Raw genomic sequence first — 27,147 nt, 5'->3', positions numbered from 1 at the left:
AAGTTCATAATTACCGCCGCAGTAAAAATCAATACCTTCTACCATAGATCTTCTACGCTTTTAGAAAATGTGACCCCTCAATCTTCAGTCAACGTCATTGCCGTTTCTGCAACTTGGGTTGCCTACCAGATTTCCACCAGGAGCAATACCCACCGAACCGCGCAGGGGTAAAATTTTTAAACATATTCTTTTATATGTAGCGGATATTTATTTATTTTTAAAAATCAATCATTTCATTCGTTACATAGTGCCCTTCTTTCATACGATATATTATATACATAACATACACGCAATCATAACATAATAATTTCGCCATCTATATAATATTTACAATCACTGCAGATTACGTTAGTAGCCCTAATGGGTTCTACGTATTATATATCGGTATATTTATATATTTTTTTATATAAATATATATCATTCCATTCGCTCATTCGCACATATATCTAATATGTATAACCACATGACTCTAGTTCACTCATAATTAATTACATGTACATTTTAAAACGATGTAAATTTATTCTAATTTTACATCCTAGATAGTACTGCTAAGCTTATTCTTCTTCTTCCGAATCTCATATCCATTTCCGATCAATTCAAAATTCAAACTGTATTTTAATTCTTTTTTTTTTCCCATCATTTTCTACTTGACGGTGAGAATAATTAAGAACTTGAAAAATAACAAATAGGAATCAAATTCACCCAACATTCATAATAACTCTAGCCTCTGTTTTACACTGGGATACAATCGTTTGTAGAAATCGAGAAAAAACCCCATAGAATATCTAAATTCTCTTTTATTTCTACTTATGCTTGTCGCCTATAGTACCATAAGTACTAAATAAAAAAGAACAAGAAGAGAGGAACAGTACGTCATTTCAAATTTATGGTAATAGGAAAAGGCTGCAGCCATTGTTTGTCGCAGAAGCGAATGGGAAAGGGGATACAGATTCCTAAAACCTGTTCCTGGTCCCTCCCATAACGCAATGTCGTTTCTACTTGCATATCCCATTGGCCGATTCGAATCTGTATTCTTCTTACGGTTTCTTTATCTTTTTTTTTCTGCTCTCAACCTCCGAACCCAACCCGCGCCACGCGGTTCTGAATTGACTCGAGGGATCGTTAAAAAGCAGCCGAAAATGAAATCCGCAAATTTTTTCATCCATCTCCCATAGAATAATACCATAATAACACACACTTTTTAAATATTTCGTCGGATTTTTCTAAATCAAGCGAATCCCTGGATTCTTGCAAGGACCTCTTCGTCGTCCTCTGTGTTATGATCCTGGTCTTGATCGTGACCTCTTTGATGATGACCCATGGGTCACATAGAATGCTGAGGTGGTGGTAACATGATCTCATATCCTGTGGGCATCGAGGACTGTTGGTGATGATGTGGTCCCCCCATCATCTGGTGATGATGAGACTGCTGGTAGTAATGATGATGCTGCATAGTCGAGTGACTCGAATAATAAACTGGACTCTGCTCAAGGTCTTTACCTATTGAAAACAAAAAAAATATAAATCAAAGAGTAAGTGAAATGTTAGAAAATGATCAGCCTCCTTCATAATTACCAGAATCGTACTGCAATCCTCTTCCATAGCAGAGCGACTTCACGTCGTTTATTGGACTCAAACCACCGTTGTGTACAGACGATGGCGTCACTGGGGTAGCATACCCATGATGATGTGGCCCCATTGGGCTCATACCCATAGGACTACATGGATTGAGAGCTGCCGGTGACATTCCCATTGTAGAAAGTGGGGAAATAGCTAAATTAGGACTCCCAGAATCCTGATGAAGAGATTGAAGACCACTCTGATGGTTGGTACCACCTTGACCCGCTGAAGATCCTAAGCCTGAATGTCCATTTCCCAAAGATCCATTCACCGAAATTCCGTTTGATCCGGTATTCTGGCAACTCAACGGTAGCATCTCCCTGAAATTGATTTAAAATTACTTTTTTGAATTCTCTTAAAGACAGAGAATTTTTAAATTTCTTTTTCTCAACTTTTAATATTCTCTGTTCAGTCCGGAATGCGGAATTAAGAAAAAACCAAAACTAAATAACAATCAAGCACCCTGGCAAATATAATTAGTATAACATATATATGTACACATATAAAACTTAAACTTAAACTTTGAGTTTTAGTTTTGGTTTTAGTGTTTGCCCCACATGTTTAAGTCACGTCGCTTTGCCTTCTCGGAACGAGAGTTAGCCCCTCGATGGTGTCGGTGCCCTTCGTCCCGTCATACGTCGACCGTCGGTCATTTCTCGTATATTGTTCTTAGCCTTTTTCTTTTCTTCATACTCATTTTTTCTTTTCCCTTTTTTGCTCTATTTTTTGCTTGTTCTCTTCTCTTTCTTACCCGCACCAGTAACGCCGAGTATAGTTTCTCCCCATGGTTTTTTTTCTCTATTTATTTCTTACTTTTGCCGCCGCCGCAGCTTCGTAATATCATAATATCGGTAACGAACCGTGATCGTCAAAACTGAACACATGTATACCTATGTAGTACCTATACGCAAATTAATATTGAATACGAAAATTAAAATTGGATGAGAAATCAAACATTTGAATGAAAAAATTCATATTTATAAGTATATCGAAACAAATTATTTTGAATTGAATTAAGTAAGAATAGAGGAATAAGAATGATTTTGGAGACGATCAATTAAATTGATCGGTGGTCATAGACACCGTAAATTTAATTCTTTTCCTTTTTTATAATTCATTGTTTTTCGTTTTATTTTTCATTTGGACTTTCATATCTGCATCATGGGGTCGACTCGCGTAATTTCGAAGAGAGTGGACCTCGTAACCATGACCGTGGCGGTCCGTAGCCATAACAATTTGCGAGATGGAGGCAGATTATGTGTGCGCAGAATATCATCGTATAGGTTTTCACATACGAATGTCGAATGATGTACACTTTATACTACATAGGTATGTATGAACTCCGAAGGTAACGGTCCAAGATCGAACAAGTCGAGCATATCATGTAAAATGAAATTCAATTTGTGAGATTCAGTAACTTTTCTACTCCGCTAAGATTTTTGCAATCCAATCGCCACCAATATTCTTTATCGCTAAATCAAGTTTCATTGAATCGAAGTAAGAAAGAACTTGAAAAAAAAAAAATCTGACAACGGTAATTTTTGCCAATTTTTGTCAACACTATACGTTATACGCGATTATTTTTCAAGCCCTCGGTCTTTTTTTTTCCAGCACTGCATTCGCTTCGCTTTTTTAAATTCCAGGGCATTTTTTACCATTCATATGACGGGGGCGTTTTTGGGTCAATTCTCTCGACTGCGCTTCTGGCATACATATAAGTAATAATGGACTATAGGTGGAGGAGGATCGACATGCGTGCCCCGGGTAGAAAAAAGATTTAGTCCAGGGTGATGTATGTGAACCCGGACCTTCGGGAGCAGCGAAAATCTTCTGAAAATATGCCAAGGGATACCCCGTCGTCCTGACACATGTAGAAACACTTGTTGCACGCGTTCGGAAGAAATGACCAGAAATACAGTATATATATGGTGGAAAAGGGAATGGTATTATATGGGGAACTCAGACCCCCCGTAGACACACGTGTCTACCATGCAACGCGTTTCAAAAATGCGAACGCTTCGGAAACATTAAAAAAAAAAAAGCCAAAGAAAAATTATGACTGAAAACTGCGATTTCAGCGGAAAAAGAAAAAGCGAATTGTTAACACTGTTCCTTTTTTATTCTTCAGCGATACATCCCGAGAATAGAAAGAAAATGAAGGAGGATGACGATGATGATAATGATGAATATTTAACTCACGATCTGCTCTGCGGCGTGCGGTCCCTTTGTCTTCTGTTTTTGAACCAATTAGAGACCTGTGTAAGTGTGAGTCCGGTTTTTTTGGCAAGATTTTTCTTTTCGTCGGGTGTTGGATATCTGTTTCTCAGGTAACACTCTTTCAAAGCATTTCTCGATCTTTCCTTGAAGCAATAAACGGTCTCTTCACCATCCCATATTGTTTTTGGTAAAGGATATTTTTTTCTCAATCTATATTTATCGACAGCTCCAAGAGGACGTCCCCGTATCTTTTCCGCCTCACGATAATGCGATTTAAACCACATTTGCTGTAAATCCGGATGCCGTCGGGTTGAAAAAGGATGCCCTTCCAATATCGAATACAACTCGTGATACGCTCCTCTGTGAAAAGCAACCGAAGCTCTCGCCATCAAAACGCTTTCACCGCCTCGAAGAAGCTCCCCAGGTGGTAAGGACCACAAAAACCTGGTACAAAAAATACAATTATCATCATCATTATTTTTAAAAGTTTAAGGACTGGAAGATATGAACTAACATTGCTGATGTATGGATTCTAATTTTTTTACTATAAAATCGGTTTTTAAATCGTTTTACGGTTTCGCCTACGCTGATAAGAATGATAAATACTTTGTCTTATTAATAATTCAAGATCGAAAAAGGAAATTCGCCTGTACGTTGGAGAGAACGATAAAAAAATGACCGAAAAAGTAGCCGAACCTGGTGAGCCTGTCGATGTCCTGGCTCTGTGAAAGTGCTTCGCACATGCACGATATTTGTTCCGGTGTAAAATTGTTGGCATTATTTGGTATAGTTAATCCTACGGCAGCAGCGGCGACGGCAGCGGCGGCTGATCCGTTCTGTATTTGCAGGTTGTTGGAGTTCGAAGTGCACGAAGAAAGTTCCGGCGAATACTGAGGACTTCCAGGTGCAGCGGCATTTGCATTACACGAAGTTAAATTTTGTGGATTATGATGATGATGATGATGGTGAAGCGGAAGTCCCGTCATTGCGGAGGATCCGTTATTGTAAGAAGGATTATTATTTATTCCTGATACTTGCACCGTTGATACAATTCCTCTATGGACAGAACCCATCGACTGACTGTTACACTCGCTACTAGGCGACGAAAGTTGATCAGAACTATCTGACATAATTATGCCTTCTAAAGTAAAGAAAAGAAAATATATTATTCGTATCACACCGCAAAAATTTTTATTCAATTATTTTGCTCTGTTATAATTATTGTTTTTTTTTTCTCTTTTATGTAGAGTCAATATTTCATTTCTAATAATTTATCCGCTATATATATATTCAATCAATCAATTTCATTTTAACATATAAATTTTTCAAACTATATATTTCATAGAATTTAATTTTATTGCGCAGATATTTGTCTTCAATTATTTTCTTTTTTTGTTTAATTCTGAGTTGAACTTTGTTCCTTCAGTAATCCTCCACAGATATAATTGTCAGTCCGGAGTAAAAGAAACTACACTATGAATTCCACTTTCGATCATGTTACTATTTTATATTTTTCTTCAAGTTTTTCTTTTTAATTTGTTTTTTCTTGGCACCCACAACGATGGAACTGCATTACACTCACTGACCGACAACTATAACAGTATGCACTCAATTTCGACAAATTTATTGAGGAAAAGGAGAAAACCCAAAGCAACTTATAATTTTGGCAATTTTTAAAAAAAACCTCATGTTGAATTTTAAATGTCATTTAGAAATTTCTTATTTTTTTGATCTGATCACACTTCTATCGTTTGTCTTCTTTTTTGTTTTGCTTTGTTTTAGTTTTCTTTCATCTTTACCACACATTGTCTTCTTTATTCCCCCGTTTTGATTCCTCTTTCTTTCTTAATAGTAATTGAAAATTGCGGGAAAAATAATTTCAATTACGAATATGAAATATCACCATCATAATTTCACTGTACGACTTGAATTATAGACAGAATGATGATAAAAAAGGAGAACAAATGGAAATATTTGAAAAAATCAAGTTAACGAAATGCAAACAAACAAACTAGTTTCTATACAAAAACGGAACTGCAAGGAAGAACGAAGTTACCGAGTCGGTTGGTGGTAACTAAACACGAAACGCCGCGTCGCAATGCAATGCAGAGAGCTCAGAGAGCCAAAGCGCGTAGGCACAGTTTCTGCTCTCTCTCTCTCTATTTCTCTCTCTGATTCCTCTTTCTCTTTCTATTTCCCTCTCTCCTCTCTCGTAGCCCCCTTCGCTATTTTTTTTTAAATACTTTTTTTGTCACTGGCTCACTTCTTTTTCCCCTCCAGCTACGCCACTTTTTCGTTTTGGGTTCATACCATCGTCGAGGCGACGAGCTTCCCCATTGGTAGCAAGGCGGGATCTACGATCTTCTCATTGGACGATATAGGGGTGGCCACAACCCTCTCGTAATATACACCCCTTGCTGTATACCTATGTACAATCGAATCCCCTCTCAGCTAGATGGAGGTGGAGGAGAGGAGAGGAGGAAAATGAGGGGAAAATAGAAGATGAGGGAGGAAGTTACATCGCCAATCCTCTTTCTCCCTTTCTCCGCACACATACAATCCACACCACGTTGTTATATCTTGTAACGTACGTACCTGAACAGAGAATTATTACTCAACTTGCGCAAAGGTATTTCTGATTAAATTCGTAAGAGAATATACCAGCATCATGGGTATTTCCACACTGATTTCATCCCCTTCAATGAGAAAATAATCGAAATTCATATTCCTCAGTTCGCTGTAAAAAGTACTATTTTTTTGTCATGGATTCTTCAAGTACTCAGTTTTGCCCCGTCTTCCCCTATATAAATTTAAAAAAAAATACAATATTCAACGATTTATACAGCTATACGCTGAATTGATGCGATGACGATTAACGTGGAAAATGAAAGGAAGTTTGAATTTAAATAGCCTCTTCATATCACTTTTTTAATTTTTCCTTTTTTTTTTTTCTTTTGCCATTTTGTCGAAGGTATACGATTATACACAAGTACAGTGGATCGGCGTATAATATGAACAACAAACACCGGAAACTGACTGGGGGTACGAGTAATACCAGTGTCAACAAATACACTACAGGCATATCGGTCAGCCAACACCTTGTTTTCATCTAATTACGATAACAGTTATAAAGTTAGCTGCTGCGCTACATCACGATATCCGAGGACCTCCGCACTCTTTATATACCTCTCATATGTACAGGTATGTATGTATAGGTATGGAGCACATTATAAGTACATAAAATATGCGGTATGAATTAAACGTGTCCATTTTATATAACAGCGTATATGTATATGTATCTATGTATCTGAAATGGAATTAGATGTACATTGATCCGTAATCGCGTATCGATGAATGAACTCGCCGTGGTATTATACATATAGTATATTGCGACGTTCGTAATCATCATCTGTGTGCTTACACACCTAGTACGTATGTTAATCGTTGATTGATTTTACTGCAATACGAATACCTGTGTATATGCATCGGGTATGAATTTTTGATGTTTGTTTTTTATACTCGATAAAAGAGTAATTTTTTCCCCCATAGTCGTGTAGATGCATATACATCTATTTTTGTCAAGTTATCCATTTTTCTAATTTGGTATAATGCCATTCAGCATAAAAGGTGCATTCTTCTGCTTAAAATATTGAATCCTATAATACACGTGTATGTAACATATGTGTCTCATGATTTTCAGCAACTGGCAGAGAGTGGAAAATGTATTTATATACATATAATATAATTCTTCGGAGTGTTTCGTAGATCAATGAAGCCACGGAGTGAAGTTCTCACTCGTCAGTAACCGCCCCAAACGGACTCAAAGCAACCATCATCTCTTCCTCGCTTCATCCCCCTTTTCGCATCTCATGCCTATACGTATGTTATAGCTACAACTATATTTCTTATTATTGTGCCCAGCTGAAAATCTCCAACTTAGCTTTATTTAGGTACGTATGACAAACCATATACTGCACATAGCATATGTCTATATGCCTTTATACCTTCTATTTCTCTATACCTATTATATAAGCTTCATAAATATATGAATGTAATGTGTTATAGCCGCACAGAAGTAAAATTCATTATACGTCTACGTGTATAGTTGCAAAAAGAATTATTCAATTCTTTTATTAATTGAATATATTTTTACAAAATACCAGGGGCATCGCTATAAATATATACATATGTGTATATAATAATAATAATGATATGCCTACTTTTACACAACATGTTGTATACAAAGGTGATGAAAAAAAGGAAGAAAAGAAGACTCTTGCGGGTGGGGCGACGCCGAGGAATTGGCGTCGGCGAGAGAGCGTCGCGATGGCGTCTCCTTCGATTTCGTGTCGGATGTCCGCCAAGCCGCCATTTTACCCCTCTTCACCTCTTCGCCTCTTCGTTCTACTCTCCTGCAGAGTATAATACGCTACACGGAATTCTTCAGGGAGGGGAAGAGAGGAAATATCCACGGCGAAGGGATGCTCATCGCGGAGGTATAAGAGCGAGGGCAAGGAAAAGGGGGGGACCTCTTTATCAAACCCTTATATTGGATCTTCTTGTACGTTTGACCTCCATTCAGGATCCTTTACAATCATATTATATATATACATCTTTCAAAAGTTTATAAACTCTAACTCGGATTCTCATTCCCAAAATCTTCTCTTAACTCTTCATTTCAGACGTCGCTACGCGGTCCTCGTCGTCGTTATGCTGCAGCAGCACACCCCCACCAATTCTTCACTTCCATCTACCTTTATTCTTCGTTGGCACATCACATTGCAGCAATAGGATATTGCCCTTCGTTTCGCTTGTATATACATATAAATGGCAGGTAAGATACGATTATTTGCAACAATTCAACGTCAACTCGCGTCCATTTATATGTTTCTATAATTCGCACGCGCGTTAATCTTTGAATTGATGAAACTCGAATCCTCTAGAGTATGTAAAGTGTGAGTTAGGTATTTCTGGCATCTCCGTTCACTTTTTATATCTATGATATTGAGGCTTATTTTTATACGTTCATTATACATGGTCTTATAGTTGATAAAAGAAGTTTTATCAAATTATAAAATTATTCGTGATTAGATCCGTGTTTAAAATATAGCCCTACATTTTTTTTTTCACATTCAGGGTGGAAAAAAATCCAAATTGTTCATATATCACAAAACAAAAAGTCGTTTCATGCCTTGCAGTATACGTATGTACATGATTTAACATACAAATAATACGCGGGGTGGAAAAAGTTTCGCATTTCAGTCCTTCGTTTTTGGATATAATTTAAAGCTGCAGTGCTTGTCGTACCTGGTGTATTAAACGCGTGTGTGCGTACGATTTCAAGCGGTGCGAGTGCCGAGGGCGAGTTTAATTGAATTCCAAAATGGCTGTTTGTCGGCTCTCTCATCCCTTATTCCTCTGCATCGCTCTAAAATACCTATACGCGCTTGAATTTTCATTTGGCGCGTTTACAGTTCGCGCCGAACAACGATAAAAATTGAATAAAAATAGCTGTTTCAATCGAATCATCATTATGATTGGTACAAAGATCCACAAAATTACATTCATATATATGACAAGTATATCTTTTACACATTTTTCTATTATTCAACAAAATAGTCTATCGGAATTGATTGACGAGATGAGAGGCAAATATTTTTTATTATAGGTGCACATGGGATGTATAGGTCTTGTTATTAATGCATAATATTAACTTCGAATTATATACATACACATAAAAAATCGCCGATTATGAAATTCAGGAAGTCATACCAGGCGATAATATGGAATCACATTTCACATAATTCATATCATATATAATTATATGAAAATTTTACCTATATGTACAAACGAAGAATTAATATGCCCTCGTCAATGTGTATAAAAAATGTCGAGGTATTTTACTGATTATCATACCTAAATATATATGAATGTAAACTTATTAAAACGGGACACCCAGCTGTAGCAGTGTATGCACAACGAAGTTAACAGACAGCCAGACAGACAACCTGTCGTTCGATATGTATATTATATATATGTATTTGTACACATGTATGTACTATCGTGCATAGATATACCTATGTATAATAATATACAACTATATAGGTGGGCGCGGATGTAATCGGATAACTGAATCCTCTGCTGTCGAGCATGGTGCAGATAACGCGGCTATAGTCGTCGCTATCTCCCAAGTGTTGATTACAATATCAAAGGAAGAACAATATATATATACGTATAGTTATATATACGTATAATTATTCAGGTATATTGTGACTGCATCGCCCTTGCTGTATACGTATACACTGGGCAGATCCATTACTTTTCGTCAAAAGTGCAGTGCGGGCGTGGGTCGACGATTTGGCTGCCAATTTTTTTTCAAAATTAGGTTCAACGATGAAATGATCCCCCAGATTCGAGATTAATACGACGAAATTCAGCAACTGTAGAATTTTAAAAAATTTGATTCCTAAAAAAGACCTTCTTCTCTGCTAACTTTATATTTTCTGGAAAAAAAAATAACTTAACGTTCCAAACTGAAATCCGCCTTGGCTGGGGGCCTTCAATTGGTTAAAAAATTTTTTAACCACCAAAGAGAAAAAAACATCCCCCATGCAATTTGATTTTGTCGATCAGATTCAGAAATCTTGAGCCGATTTTTTTGTTATCTTTTTTCTTTCCCTTATTTTATTTCATTTACATTATACAGCTGTACATGTGCAGTATATTTTTCGGGTGACATAATCCGGCAGTTATTTTCCCATTAGCGGCATCGTAGATCTTTGGTAAAGATTTTATATCTTTTTCTTTTTCATTTCTCACTTTTTCTCACTTTTCCTCCCTTTTCTGATGTTCTCTTCAAGATTACATTATAGGGTATACACTGAAAAGTGTGTGTAGTAAGTTATAAGAATATCTGTACCATATAGTTGGACAGGCGTGAAAAACAGGTAGCTACAGCGAAGAAAACTATACTGCAAGGCATATAACGTAAAGAACAAGTAACAAAGGTTCAAAAAAAAGAAGAAAAAAAAAAAGATCGAAGAATCTAAGGGATTAGTTTCCACCAGCTTTATTATACTTAACATAATACCAGAAAATATGCTCTTTATGTGTCACTAGACCTGCCATATTTTCGTGGTGTATACAATACAACGTGATGTGGTTGAAAACTAAGTGAGCAGCAAAAATCTGCTCGTGGTTTCAAGAATGAAATAAAATAATTACAACTTAAAAATCAGAACAAAGATAATGCAAGTAGCTGGATTATATTATCATGTCCAAGTGCCTATTACACGCTACCGTAAAATATATAGATATATATTTATACTGAACGGCTACACGTAGGGTTGAGAAAGATAATTGGATATAATTACGCTCATAGCATGGAACCGATCAAATTGTTACTCCCAAGGGTTGAAGGGATCAGAACTTATACATATATCACTATATGTGCGGAGAACCAGTTGTCTCTTTCTCTCTCGCTTCTGTCCTGTTGGACCCCATGAAAATTTTTCGGTGTAGGGTATGTATAATATCGAACATACTAGATACGTACTGTATATTATAACATACACCTAAACAATTACGCGATGATTGCTGCACTCGAATGGGGTTATACGTACGCCGAATGAAATGCTTTTGCCGTTGTTTGATTCCACTTGTAATTGTCAACCGCTGTTCACTACCATTGAAAAATGTATAAGTATAGGTAGTGCAGTTGCACACTACGTACACCTAATACTAACCGGTGCCCTTAAATCAGGGCGTTTCGGGCCCTGCAGGCGCATCTAACCAACCGTGTAATGGTCAATTTTATCCTATTATATAGTATTATTATACTAGCTCGTAGACTTACGTACATGTGTACGTATAGTAATTATTCATAATTATTTATAATAGCGCAATTAATATTACGTACGGTTCAAAATTGCAGAATTTATTTAAACAACTTGAAAATTTTTCTTTAGATTTTTTTTTCTCTTCTTTTTTTTTCTCGAGTGTGCGCGAGTTGAAAAATTCTTTTTATAAATCCTTGTATATAAGTAAGTGGAAAAGGTACCAAAAATATCTTGGTAATTCGATGAAAGCCAGCCGTTTGGAATCGAGTTGCACCGCTCGTCGTTCTATATGATGGTCTTATTGGAGTGCAGTAGCAGCTATTATATATACGATTCTTCCTATTCCTCTTCCTTTTCTCCTTATTTTTTACGTTCTACTTACACTTCTACTTCTACTACTACTACTACTCTTACTTCTTCTTCTTCTTCTTCTTTATTTACGTATAAGTTGGATGCACGCAAGTGATGCACGACCTTTCTCTTATTCTGCCATCAGATACTTCCTTCAGTTTCCTTCACCCCCATCCCTACAGTACCGAAGATGCCATGAACGTGAGGCTTACTCTTTAAAAAAATAGGGGGAAAAACTCGTTTCCAAGCCAGGCAAACTTTCACCGAACAAGGAAACAAAAAGAAAAAAAATATTTTTGAATAATGCAGAGTGAACTAAGAATTTAAAAAACTTTAGAATTGAATCCTAAGCAAAATGAAAGACGTACATACATATAAGCATAAATATATTGAACATATAAGTATAGTTTATCAATAAGTTGCATTGCAATTTTTTTTGTTTAATTTTGTAGAAGCTAGTTGTTTATTTTTTGCATAATATTCACATTTTTGTTCACTCTTTTTCGAAAAATCGTTGATATACTGAGAAAAATTTGTAACTCGACTACCGCAACACCTCGAGACGCTAGGCGTTCGAATGATATTATAATAAATAACGGTTGCATTCCGAAAGTGAAGGATCTGCACTTATTGCAGCGTAGCGTTAGGAAGTGTACAAAAAATGAAGGGTATACACATATATATTTACTAAAGCTACGATTTTTTCTGATTCTTTAGACAGAGAGAGAGACAAAGAAAGAGAAAGACAGAAGCTAGGCAGCCCTTCCGCGTGATGTTTTCACCCGAGATTTATGGTAGGGCTAATTATTATTGGGGTGGATGGCCCTGCATTGCTCATGCGGTAGCACAGAGAAAAAAGAAATGAGAGGGAGATGGAGATGGAGTGATCTTCAAAAAGGAAAAAAAAGGAGGAGAGACTCTCTGTACGTATTTTTCGTTCAATATATCTATGTTCCTATGTACTTTTGATTCATGAAAATTTTTCTCATTCTTTTGCTTTTGGCATATTTTAATAATTTTCAACAAATAAAGAAATAAAGAATCAGTATTCAGTTGGAATATTTGCAAATTGATATACGAACTAAATATTGTATACACATAATACATGTGAAACGCGTGACCAATTATACAAATCTGCAGATTGATTTATATCGCCTAGCTCGTGTGTAACACCAGTGGAGATGAGGCGATGAGAATGATGATGATGCGATGGGGTTTCCGAGGTTTACGGTCTGTCGCTTTATGGCATCGAAATCCTTATGCGCTTATACGTTATGCTATGGGAGTTAAAACCGGTGGCGGTCGGCGTTGCAGAGCTTATTAGGACATATAGAATACAGAGCCTAATGATCCGAAAGTGCTGCACATGTGTCGAAGTTATGTCACTCGATATCATCAACCCTGTTAGAATGTATATAATAAGTATATGTATATATATTAGGGGTGACCCTCATCTTCGTCGTCTTCATTTTCTTATTTTTTTTTCTGATTTTGGGGTTTTCTCTGGTGAACGTCCGAGGAATAAGCAGATTCTACAAATTCCTCATCCGTTTTCACAAGGAGAGGGAATAAATCGCTGTTGCTTCTACCCGGAGATTTTAGCGTGGTCAGTAATTGGCTCAAATCGTGATGATGATCACTGTGATGGTGGTAAACAGTTGCGCGGAATTAGAATAATGATAAGTATGTGTTACTCGCATATTAGATGCATATAATTGTATCTCGCGGTGCACGTGAATTGCATCGCACGGTGTCATCTATTTTAAATTCTTATCTGCATTATTATAGCGTTCATACTGTCGGGTCGGCGGGACCGCGTGTCAGGTGAGTTTTGTGGGAGAACGTCGTTCGCAGGTCTCCTGGAGGGTATCGGATATCGCTGACGTATAAAAACGATCGTTGCATCGTTTCTCGTTCTTTTTTAATCTAGGTATGGTTAATATTATATATACATGTATGCATATATGTATAGCATACTAACAATTATGTATACATAATTATATGTGCATATAGGACATGTACAGATTTATACAAACCATAACTGGTGATAATTTTTTTGAAATTTATTCATTTATTTATTTATTAAGTTATTTTTTCTTCATCGATATTCCCAATTGATTGGAATAATAAGTTTTTTGCATATTTGTAATCATGCAGTTGTCGTTTTTTTTGTAGATTACATAATAGGCGTTAACACGACGGATTTGATAATCTGAAGGAAAATCTGATAGCCGTTAAATGGAAAATCGACGCTACCAGCCACTACAAATCCTTTGCAAACTTAATTCCCTTTGGCTGATCCCTGGAACGCGCGACTATAAGAGAAATCCTGGAGACGCGCGCTTCTGCAATATGTACAGGATATCGTATGTATAGAACGTACACCATATAATATATAGGGTGGTTTTTGGGTGGCACATCGTAGCTCTTATGTAGCGGGGCACCAGATACAATGACGTAACGTGAAACCTGTCGAGTCCTAAGCTCCACCCCGTTTACGTCGTCCCTCTGCAACTCGGCGGCAACAAAAATCCCTCGACATCCCCTTCTTCTGCCCTCTCTGCCTTTTCTCTCCTTTTCTCATCCTCTCCCTCTCTCTATCTACAATTCATGGCAATAATAATGCGTAATTCTGCTTGATCGAATTTTACGCTTCAATTCTTTCACTTGTACGTATATGTACACAGTTATTTATTTATTTAGAAAACGAATTTTCCCTCTTTTAGTGCAACTGAACATACTTTCTGGTGTTTAACGATACCGGATACTTATATCATTATTTTTTTTTTTTTATTTGATGTTGTAGAAATCGAATTTATTTTTTCAATTAGAGATTGCACAGGTGAATCGGTTACAGTGCAGTGCTTTCGTATCGTGAAGATACGAGTAATTCAATAAACTACGGAGATCAAAGAAAGCTGAGCACTGCTGCGAATGTGGTACCACTTTGTCGATTCGTTTCGACGTAAACGATCAAAAGTGGTCATATGTATTGCGCGTAGTTTACACCACTAGAAACGGTGTTAAGCTCGTGTCAAAACCGGCGTTTATGTAAGAGAATAGCATATGTAGTACACGTATTTTGCAGGGAGTCCTGGGATTGGAGTGTGTCAATTGTAAAACGAGGGGCGCGAGCTGTCGCATTATTCTTACTCTCTTACTCTCATCCTCTCTCGTATGACAGAAGAGCTATGTGTCGCATTCTCACTCCCAATATATACTTACCTAGTAGGTACACACACAGGGACGATGCTCTTTTCAAGAGTTTTCATCCCCATCCAATACCAGCAGCAAAAGCGGAACAAATCCAAAATGGGCCTCTTGACGCGTAGGAATGACAGGCAGCTTTTCATTCAAATCTCGAGTGTGCATGTACAGATTATAAGTATACACATAAAACATGCACATAATGAACTAAATATTTTTAATTTCCTTTTCGCATATGAAATTTTTCTTTTTACTCTTTTCATTTCACCTCATAAAATATTTTATATACGTATGAGAGGCAAATGACGTTTATAAAATAATTATCTCAGAAAATAGGTACAATTTTTATTCCCGTTGAAATCATAGTTTTGTTCTCATATTTTATAATTTGAAATTCTAAGTATTTATCCTGCAGTACGAATACGACGATTTTATATTATATTATATAATTATTATTGTTATACATTGCAGTATACCAAAAAGAAAAAAAATTAAATGAAGTGAGAGCGAGAGGTGCAGCGGACAATTGCAACGCAGCAATCCTGAAGGTCTGAAAATAATAATTCTGCAGACTTCCATTTCTTTATCGCAAAATGCACATCATATCATCATCGGCGTCATCATCATCATGTGCTACTGCCTCAGCTACTGCATAACTACAATTCCTGGAAAACGAAGTATGTAGGTAAGGTACACATATCTCTTTATTTTTTTTTTTTTCTTATAAAACATCGTCTATATCCGCATTTATTTGATAAATTTATACAGTCTCAAAAAATAGTGAAATCTATGTGTATTTACATGATTGAACAAATCAAAATAAAATTAATTATCTAATCAGTTAACTATACCACAGTTCAGCATCATCCGCGTATCTGTCAAACATTCTCGTACCATCTACTACACATACATAAAAAGTATAATATGTATATGTATAATTGTGTACGTATATTATTTGTACATGGAAGAAGGAAATTATGTACGAGCATAAGAAAGGTACCTAATAACTGGTTTCTATACCGCAGGGTTCCAGTGGTACCCATAGAAAAAGAAGCTAGGAGTCCTCGTCGCAGGTAAAAAGCCACCCCTGCAGCTCACCACCCAACCAACACCCGATGGCATATAAGCGGTCTCCATTCTGTTCCTAAAATGAATGAACTCCCGTTGAGAATTTAAGCTGAAATACAACGAGCTCTCTTCAAAATATACTTTAAAGAGGTGTGAAAAAGATTTAAAATTATTCGGTTCAAGTGCGGCGCTAGTTCGCTCTTCTCTCTTTCTATATTCGTTCAAGTACATTACATTATTTTCCTCAAATATAGGGATTCTGATTGTGACTTACAAAATCAGTTGATGAAATTGCTATAATTCTAAATCTTATTTTCACCTCGCTAAAGTGTATAGCAGTACGTACTTTCCAGAGAGACGTGATTAAAAAATCCAATGGCCTTGGATAAAATTCTTACAATAATATTTTCAAAAATCAAACTATTTAAATAAATTAAAAATGGGTATACTGACGATTCGCGCGAGAGCCTCCGCGTACGCGTGTTCAAGTTCGAAAATGGGGGCGTGAAAGGGTGTCGCATTGGGGTGTGGGGTGAAGGGAGAAAAAGTGGAAGGGGGACAAGGGTCTGGCCTATAATTTATAAACTGGGGGCTGTTTTGGGGTAATTGCAGATAACGACGCGACGCGGTACGGATAACAAGCCGACATGGGAGTCACTCGACACCGCGGGACGCCCGGTACCCACCGACCCTATTTTCTGCCCTTCTCTACACCATGATCTCGGAATATCCTACCAACGGAAAATCAACCCCTTGATACCTCAAGGATATAAAAGGTATTCCGACGAACAGAAAGAGCAAAGAAACAAGGTATTAACCTGATTTATAATTGATTTATAATCAGATCAGCTGCTACTTAATCATAACTACACCGCATCCCCATGAAAGTTTTAATATCTTTCATATCGTATTATTTACGAAAAATTGCCCAATTTTCTTTCAAGCGTACACGATGACTATAGTCACCAGAGGTACACGTACAGCATTATCTTTTTTCTTCATTGAAACTGTAAATCTGGTAGGTACATCACGGGTACTGCGGTGAACAGGAAGCGATATTAATGGCTGGAAAAAATTCACTAGCTAGTAGCTAGACATGCACGAAGAGTGGGATATGATATTTGGTTGACAGCTATTGTCGTCGATATTTCAATGGGGGTATTACAACAATAAGCTGCAGCTATTGACAAGGGCACGCGGTTCGGAGGACGACAGAGGGGCGTCTTTTTTTCTCTTCTTTTCTTTTTTTCCTAGCTGTGTGTGTCTTTATGTAACGTACGTGTACGGTACGTATGGTTTATGTGAATGAAAATAACATGAATGTAAGGACTGCGAAAGGCGTTGGGTTTACATGCAACATCACGCCACAGGCCCGGGATTGCAGCAGCACCTCATCTCTGTGTTCAAAGGTACAGTGGTATACAATACATATAAGTACATAATATAAGGGTGATTGTTACCCTGTGGAGCGGTGTTGGAAGAAGGGGAAGTTTTCGAGGATAAGTTTATGATGCTTGACTGTGCTTTTAACGCCCATGGGACTACCGACTCAATAGGAATTTTCTGGATCATGCATAAAAATAGAAATCAGAAGAAGACATGGTAATAGAGAATTAATAATTGAAGATGGCCGTACTTTTAATTAAAAAAAAAAATGGTCTGCTCTTCATCGTGGGATCAAAATGGAATCCAATGGAGAGTGAGGAAATTCGAATAAGTGATACATCAGATGCAGAGTGGTTGCGGCATTGCTCCATCATAGATATGGCTCCATGGACCGAAATGACATGAGAGGTATTTTTTAATATGCATATAAAAAGAAATCTCGATAAAATTCTGACAAATCTTTTCGGACGACGATTATTGCCCGAAGAAATCTGAAAAATCAAGGGCAGTCATCAGATTTTTTCAAATGATATCAGGATTCTATTTTTTCTAATTGAATGACTGTAATATCGTCTTGAGCATCCCCCATTAACGCCTGATCATATGCATCTCGAGCTACCCTTTACATTTACCCCTAAGGATTGCGTGAGAACAGGCGCTGTAAATAATTGAGCATGAGAAAAAATATTCTGTATAAGGGTTGCAGACACTAGTGCTACCCCTCGGATATGTGACGAACTAATTATGTATCAAACCACCCTCGACCGCCGATAGCCAATCTTCAGTCAACGCTTCAGTCGTTGACTGATGACAACGCCAACCATCCCTTCGAGTTGCTTGAAATTAAAAGTAAAATTAATGAAAATGGGCTATCAAATTTATTTTAGAGTAATGACCTCAAAATCGAGGAAAGTCTAAGGTATCAAAATGGGATGAGAATTCAACTTTTTTCCTAGGATTGATTAGAGTTTTACAGGCTATTTTTAAGTGTACTGGAGCCCAGGAACCCGAATCTCCCAGAAAAATTGATCTATTCATAAAATTCATCGAGTTATCGCCAATTTATCGAATTTGAAAGAGAAAAGTAAGGGATATCTTGATGGGAAAAATTCGTAGCTCAAATTGGCCGACGAATTCGTGTTCCTAAGGTCAAAATACGTAAGGAAAGTGTTCTGCGATCGATTTTATAAATACATTTTTGGCCCAAAAATCGAAAAAATCCAAAGGGGTAACCCTTGGATTTTTGTCGATTTTGGCTCAAAAAAAAAAATATTTTATTTTATATGCTATTCTTATGTATTTTAATCCCATGAATTCAAATTCATGAGTTAAATTGATCTATCTATAAAATTAATCGAGTTATCACCAATTTTTCACTTTTTGGAGTAGAAAAATTGCGATATCTCAAAGGCAAAAAATCGTAGCTCAATTTGGACAACGGATTCGTTTTTCTGAGGCCAAAATACTCAAGAAAAGTGCCATACGATCAATTTTGAAAAATAAAAATTTTTTGCCAAAATTTGAAAAAATCCAAAGGGGTACCCCTTGGAAAATTTTCAATTTTTGGGCAAAATCAACATTTTTTTATTAGGTTTCATACGATATTCTTATGTATTTTGACGCAAGGAATCCGAATCCAAGAGCCAAATTGATCTATCTACAAAATTTTTCGAGGCTATCTTGATGGGATTTAATCCTAGCTTATTCAAATATAAGTTTTTCAACCAAGAATCGTTAAGTTCACACAAAATTGTATAACAGCCTTTATTTTATCGATATAATTATTATTCAATTTATGTATATCATCATTTTCCAATAATTACATGATATGCATAATTTTAGTTACATTATTATACATGATGGTAGTAACAATAAATCACTATTGTTAACAGCAATGATAAGAATAGCAACAAAAGTAATGATAATAATAAAATGATAATCATAAGACATTATATCATCGCGAGATACGAGTATAATTTATTCTTGATGAATAATATGGGTCTCAGTAATGATTCTTTGGGAAAGTATTCTTTCAAATCAAAATGAAATGAATGGATAAATGAACGAATGGATAGATGAATAATAGAAATAACCTTCTTCTTCAGATTGACTCGAGTATCCGGTAGTTATAATCTGTAATAATGCAATTCTTTTCTTGTTTCAATTATTATCATAATCTACACAATATTAGTCGTTATACATCAGAGGATAATCAGAATTATTATCTATTTTATCAATTTTCTTTTATTCTTTTTATTTAATTATTTTTTTTTTTGTTGTATTTCTACCTTTTTTTTGTATGATATGGTATGTGGTATTTAGCTAGTGCACGATCAGCACTGCCGTGGGCCTTAATCACAAATTGACAATATTAATTAATTGATATATATTTTTCATATACGCATATCTATTCATGTTTTTTTTCAATTTTTTTTTTATATTTTAATATAATACGCGATCATATTATATGTATTATGTACACACAAAGTATTACTTTTATTATGCACTTGGAAGACAGAGTTTTATATTATTATAATAATATATCTTTATATCATATCTATCATATAGGTAATATGCATGTTATATATTCTCATTATATATATTTATTTTATTTTATGTTTAATTTTTTAATATTTCTTTGTCTCACGCCGTTTTTTTTTTTTTTTTTGTTTTTTATATTGATTAATATCCTCCTATAATCTCTTCATTTTGTTCGAATTCTTTTTTTCTGGTGTATTGTGTTTCTTTCTGCAAGTATTTTTTTCGGGGTACGCATCATTATCTATCTCGGTATAATTATCAACGTCTCTTCGGTAACATACGCGTTATTTATTACATGGTGTCTCCATTTTACCCCTAAGGACATTTATTTTTCAATTGGATAATTTCTTGTGAAAAACGAAGACAACGTTATTTTTTGAAAGAGAAAATAAGCGTGAAAAATCAATGAACTTCACAAACTTAAAGGTCAGGAAGATAAAATGGAGAAATTTCAGTTTGAAAATCTTGTCAAAAGAAAAAGATTTCCTCCCATTTTCACAAGAAATCATATACATATATTAGGGTGGGCCCTTATTTTCTACTTCCCACTCAAACAACATGTGAAATTTTTTATTAAAATTTTGAAATTTTATCGAATAGATCGAAATGACCGGAACATAATAGAAACTCAATGGTCGACAGGATTTCTTTTTTCATTATCTCTAACTATAATTGCATGGTGATGAAAAAAAAATATTCACTTTTTGGTCCACCCTAACATGTACGTATAATATATGTATGTATTATCGTACACTGTCTAGTGTATTATGATCATGGTTTCAATAATAATAATAATAACAATAATTATCGTAATGATAAAAATAATGATAATAACTACGATAATAATAATAGTAACAACAACACCGGTAATGCGATGATCATAATGGAAAACTGATAACAAAAATAAAAATATGCAGTCGATAATAACGTGGAGCACAAATTGAATTACACGAGGCTTATTTAGATCTATTTATACCTATATACCTATTTATGGATATAGCAGTCGCGAAAGAGCAAATAAATTAATTATAATTCTATATGAATTGACTAATTAATTAATTACACAGATCATTTGATGAATAAAGAATTATCGATGTATTATACATATAGGTATGTATATATGTATTGAGTTATATACATAGATATGCATATATATACCTATGTGATAATTATTTATACACGTTTATTATATATAATTATTATGATTTATAAAAATACCCGAAGCGAATGATTATATAATAAATCTGACTGTATAATTATTCATGGTTTTATCTGAATATTATTATTATATTATATCATTTTTTTTTGTTCTTTTCCTCTTTTTTCATCGTAAACACAAATGATAATATTACACGAGAAATTTTACGGATTTTTGTCGATATTTTTTTTTTGTTTGTTAAATACGAGCCGAAATAAATAAAATAAATAATAATAGATATGTTCATCGAAAGTTATGTCTTATAGTTGGGCACCGTACATCATAGTATTTGAATATACACTAACTATACTATACATACGTTTTTGTAATTATAGTTTAACTTCAGCTGCCTAACAAGGGCGATCTCAAAATTGAGAAACTTTGAAATGTTTCACAAGATATGTTTACAATTATATGTTTGTATGATTAATTTGATCTTTCCGTCACTATTTGCAGTGACAATCAATTTAATATTATCGATTATATCATTTATATTGTTCCATAGATATGACGCAGTTTTTTTTTCAATAATAACGACACTTTGCTTCTTTTTGCGAATTTTTAACTACTTATTTAAAAGAAACGATCTCATACGATATTCGATAACTCCAACCCACGTCCTACGATCTCTGGATCAAGTTTATGAAAATAATTGTACTTATTGTGAAATATCTAAGTACCCGGGCAAAAGGCTGAAATTTTTGCTCCGCTGGAACAAACCGTTCATCGATACCTTATTTTCCTCCCATCAATAGATCGGAGGAAAAAAGAGTGAGGATTGAATTGAAATTAAACTTTACTCCATGGTGTCGTACTGGACTTTTTTAACCTTGAAATATCGATACGCTGCATATCCGGTTATGGTTAAAAGAACAGCAGCCGCAAGGGTTGAACCGACAGCAACAGCGGCCGTTTCATCCCTTGCAGCGCGTTCGGGCCTGCACCAAAATTCGGTGGCGAAATTGTTGCTCTTGAATTTAAACGGCTGGAGTTTCATTTCTCTGAAAATTATCATTGCAATTTACATAGGTATACGTGTACCAGTTGAACGATTTAAATTGAAATTGTGTTGTATATTTTTTCTTAATGTAATTAATCATTACCTCAGCAGAACGCTCGCCTGAGTTTTTCCATCTGTCAAAGGAATTTCCTTTTCCGCACACGCGTAAGATTTTCCAACCGGAGTAGGGAAGAACATGGTTGAATGTTTTTTCCCCGTGCTCAATCTTATCGTTTTATCTGTAGGGAAAAACGTGAGAATGTATTTCTTTTATTTGTACGTTTATTTGATTTCTTTAATCTTTCAATTCCAACTCACTCGGTTGATCGATTAACTCGAAATGACGATCACTGGAGTTGTAAGTCAGTTCAATTTTATCGACGTACCATCCCTCGCCTCCGGGTGACTGGAAAATGGATATAAATAAATAAAGACTAAGAAAATTCGTGCCTAAACAACGAGGAATTTAACATACTAGGTTAAATTTCAATTTATAAAAAAAAAAGAAGAAGAAACTCACCCTTGCGAAGCTCCAGAATAAAACGAACGCGTTCCACTTTAATGACATAGTAGCAGAATTATCGTTAACGCAATTTCCAGTAACCGTAGCGTCGTTGGGTACGTAAATATCCGCTTCCTGACAACAAAAAGCAACAAACAATTTTCACAAATAATATCAGATAAATTTATCAGCCCTCGATTTGAAGGGTCGAATAATTTTATCGTTGAACAAAAAATTAGTATTACCCTTTCCTCTCCAACTTTTGTCCTATATTTCACCGTGATCAGAGCGTCTACTTGAAGTAAAATGCAAGCTTGTCCGTTACTGCTGTTTACACGATATAAGGGCTGCTCCGAAGAAGATGCCGGAGAAGGTGCCGTAGTCGTAGTAGTTTTGAGTTCGGAATTTACAACGGGCTGTAAAATTCTTTACGAATTAATAAAAAATCAACCAATATCATGAAATTAACCAGCAATAATTTGTAAATTGAGAGTTTACTCGGGAGATTTCAACGCCACCGCAGGAACGAAAAATAATTCTCATTGACAAATGGAAATTTTGAAAAAATGAATAAAAGTAAAGAAAATCTTACGAATAATCGGTTTCTATAACCGGACCGTACAATAATATATATTTTTAACAGCCGTATGAATTATTTTTTTGTGTCTCTTGCCATCATATTTTTTGCTTGCATAAAATTTCTTTCACCTCGTTATAAGGTATAATAATTATACCCACGTAACCGACTTGAATCGAGGCGTGGCTGATGAATTATGGCACCTATTATAATTAATGCGACACAATGATAATTACAGGAAAAAAAAAATAATCGTTCATTTTGTTTTTCAGTAATTAGATTTACATGTTTTTCGTTTCGATCAAAGCAAGTATGAGAATCATTACCGAGAATTCATTAAAATAATCAAAATTAGTTATTTAGCTAATAAAAGCTGTACGAAACATATACGATATGGCTAAATAGATAGGTGTATCGTCAATGCATGTAACTTATAAATATTGCCAAATTTTCTCAAACTATTGATAATTCGTTCTCGAACAGCTGGTAAAAATTATCAAGTTACATACATTCTCTTACACTATAATCATAAGGATAAAATGAGATAGTTATTCTTTCTCATAGTGAAATAATTTCATAATACTTACTATTGGCAACTTGGATCTGGCGGTGGCCATGTCTACGATTATCTTAACAGGTCTGGTTGTCGTAAAACGAGTATCGAGTTTTTGGGCAACATCAGGCGCTGGTCCGCTTATAACAGTCCCAAGGATACACCCTGCGATAATGTTATAGAAAAAAGAAAGAAAAAGAAACGTACAAAAATCAATCATTTACCACAGTATATCCGATGATCTATCTATAAGAAACAAGGAAATCATATACTACGATATACTCACAAAGCGGTAGCATTATTCTGATCAGAAAAATCGCAGCCCTTCGATTATGCTGACTATAATTGTTCGATGATAATCGTTGCAGTGGTAAAAATCCACCAAATTCAGCTGCGGTAGAACGAGTCATGTCGATGCAAATTTAATATCAATTGAACTGTATCAAATCGATTGTACGGGTAAAATTTTTCAAATCAACTGGAATATGATCGGAGAATAATTTGAAAAAGTATGATCAAAAAAATCCAAAAATCCAAAACCCAATTTCGCAATAATTGTAGTAACGACGAATACAACAACAACAACGATTATTATATAAATTTCGATGAATTTATTTTATAATGAAATGTGAAGTTTAGTTTATCTGGTTTTTCCCCGTTTTTTTTTTTTTTTCAATTTATCAATTATTGTTACTGTTATTTAGATTTATTCGTTCATTTTCTTTAAATCTTTCATTTCTATTTAGTATTATTTGTTTTTTTCTTCTTTCGTTTATTTCAACGTACGTGTAATGTCTATTCGCGACGATGTGATGGACGGACCGCGTCGCGACGTCTTGAAATCCGCCGACGTTATGAAAGAGCTAGTCGGGAGGAGAGAAAATTCAGAACGATCAATAGGGGGTTGCTCGGTTTCAGCATGCGCTACGGCAATATTATTACACAGGGGGTGGAAAGAGAGGATATACCGCGAGCGACGCACCTCCACCGTCATCCCCCGCAAAAATTTTCACCCCCTTTTCCCTTTGCTTTGCTTATTTTTCTCTTTTCCACCCCCTCGGTACTCGTGCACCCACGCGACAGGGCAAAATCTATGTATCTAGATATACTATAGGACACACCTGAGTAATACCGAAGGAAAAAAGAAGAAGAAAAAATCAAAATACATTACGCATCACACCCTTGGGTGTATGATCTTCGATTGATAGTTTTTTAATTATTTTATATTTCATTTCATTGGTTTGTTTCAATCATTTTATCTTTTCTCCAATTATACCTACGATATATCATCCTCGAATTTATATTTAAATTCAAATGTTACCCTTATTGATTAGTTTTTTTTTTTTTCTTCTTATCCAAGTATCCATATTTTTTCGTATTACTTTTTATATAATATTTTTTTTATATTCCTTCGGATAAACACGACGTCACGAACGCCCTATGATACCTATACGTTGACCCGATGCTTTCTGTTACTTCAAACGCGCTTAAGTGGATTACGTTGACATCGCGGGACAGAAGATAATCAACGCTTATAGGGGAAGTCCGGGCACAGCGAACACCCCAGGTAAAGTGAACAGTCTCCACTATATCCTAACTCTAAACTATAAAAAAAATATACAAATAAAATCAAAACTGATTGGCGCCTATTCATTTGCATAACAAATAATTAGCGATAAAAAAAACACGTCATAAAGTATCTAAAGAGTTAGGGACTAGTGGGGACTATTCACTATTTGCCTGGGGTGTTCGCTATACCCCAACTTCCCCGATATATATACCCTATAAATTTGTATTTATATATATGCGAAATATAGATATAGTTGTATTCAACTCATCATTCTTCTTCGATCCTGTTCAATAATATCATGAAATCTACTTTGAAACAAATAATAAGACAATGCAAATATGGTTGTTAAATTTTAACATACACATGATAAATATAAGATATGTATAAAAAAAAGCACCATATTGTAGCATAAGTTGTAGTATAGCCGATTTTTCGTAAAGTGAGCGCAGGTATTCAGTACCTGTGTCATAATTACTTATTACAATTTACAATTGCAGTGGTTATTATTTTTATTGTTGTTTTTGTTGTTTTGGTTGTTATTGTTGTATTTTAGCACAATTATTAATATTACGATTAACATCATTTTTCTAACTATACCGATCCTCGCGATAGATCATTAATGGTATATAATCGCAATGGATATATTTAATATGTGTAATATATACGAGGTGGAGAATTTTAAACGACCCGGGCAATTTCCTCTTAAACGAAGCGAGATGTGGAAAAATGTTTTAGTTATTTTTCCATATCTCGCTCGGTTTGGGAGAAAATTGCCCGGATTATTTCAAATGCCCCACCCTGTACTATACCATACACAAATTCGTAATATTTATATACTTACACATATACGTGCTTATATATATTGCGGAATTAAAGAAATTAACAAATAATGTAAAGAGAGACGAGCGTTACGCGTATAACTATATACCTATACATAATTCTTCATGTATGGGTTTTATTATACATATAATAATTCAAAAGTGACAACAGCATGGGGTATAGAACCGTTATTTTTCATGACAATATACATTTATATGATCAATAACAATCATCTTTTAATTACCCTACAATAATTATTCATGTATACTTTGTATTTTTTTTATGTTTGCGTTCTTTTTTGCCTTTTTACTATTCTTTTCTTTTTTTTTTCGTTTTTTTTTTTAATTTCTTGTTTCGTTTATCGAACGTTTGCGCTATTGTGTTATTTACAAGTATTAGTACTATTATTATTAAAGGTATACAACCTGCGTTCTACGCGAGTAGAAATAAAATTATTAAAAAAAAAACCGATGATGAAAACAACGTGAATAATAATAAGATTCCTTTGTTCCTCCTTCGTTTTAATTATTTATCAGGCGTAATAAATCTATGGTAACTAAATCAGAAATATTAATGATAAATCAATGTTGCACGATTAAAATTACAAATTATACTTGTACCTGCAGATTATTATTTATATTTTTAATAACGCGCTGCATTCAAGGTCGTGTTTTACCTATATGATTGATTCAAACTTGCA

General features: G+C 35.1%; 2 protein-coding genes and 1 long non-coding RNA gene across 3 annotated transcripts; 1 reads left to right on the top strand and 2 right to left on the bottom strand.

Moving 5' to 3' along the window:
- Positions 1 to 110: 110 nt before the first annotated feature.
- LOC105691104 (homeobox protein SIX2) lies at positions 111 to 5,084 on the bottom strand. The gene is made up of 4 exons (XM_012409369.3): positions 4,534 to 5,084; positions 3,820 to 4,281; positions 1,576 to 1,940; positions 111 to 1,500 (listed from the first exon to the last, which is right to left on the bottom strand). Exons 1-4 carry the CDS (start codon positions 4,965 to 4,967, stop codon positions 1,325 to 1,327), a joined length of 1,437 nt encoding a protein of 478 aa, XP_012264792.1. The 5' UTR covers positions 4,968 to 5,084; the 3' UTR covers positions 111 to 1,324.
- Positions 3,756 to 18,992, top strand: LOC110117290. Its single transcript, XR_007279283.1, has 16 exons — positions 3,756 to 3,879; positions 4,064 to 4,264; positions 4,466 to 4,607; positions 4,686 to 4,841; positions 6,118 to 6,424; positions 6,809 to 7,038; positions 7,538 to 7,787; positions 8,084 to 8,398; positions 8,520 to 8,671; positions 12,744 to 12,949; positions 13,167 to 13,709; positions 13,815 to 13,956; positions 14,202 to 14,392; positions 15,705 to 15,918; positions 16,259 to 16,306; positions 16,914 to 18,992. It is a non-coding gene; the product is annotated as an uncharacterized LOC110117290 (long non-coding RNA).
- Positions 18,993 to 20,270: 1,278 nt separating this feature from the next.
- Positions 20,271 to 24,898, bottom strand: LOC105691082. Its single transcript, XM_012409331.3, has 7 exons — positions 24,345 to 24,898; positions 24,093 to 24,223; positions 23,174 to 23,344; positions 22,947 to 23,063; positions 22,745 to 22,832; positions 22,530 to 22,665; positions 20,271 to 22,427 (listed from the first exon to the last, which is right to left on the bottom strand). Exons 1-7 carry the CDS (start codon positions 24,466 to 24,468, stop codon positions 22,223 to 22,225), a joined length of 972 nt encoding a protein of 323 aa, XP_012264754.2. The 5' UTR covers positions 24,469 to 24,898; the 3' UTR covers positions 20,271 to 22,222.
- Between the last annotated feature and the right edge of the window lie 2,249 nt (positions 24,899 to 27,147).

This window comes from Athalia rosae, chromosome 7, assembly GCF_917208135.1.
Source record: "Athalia rosae chromosome 7, iyAthRosa1.1, whole genome shotgun sequence".
Lineage (NCBI taxonomy): Eukaryota > Metazoa > Arthropoda > Insecta > Hymenoptera > Athaliidae > Athalia > Athalia rosae.
This window is presented reverse-complemented; position numbering and strand designations above follow the sequence as displayed.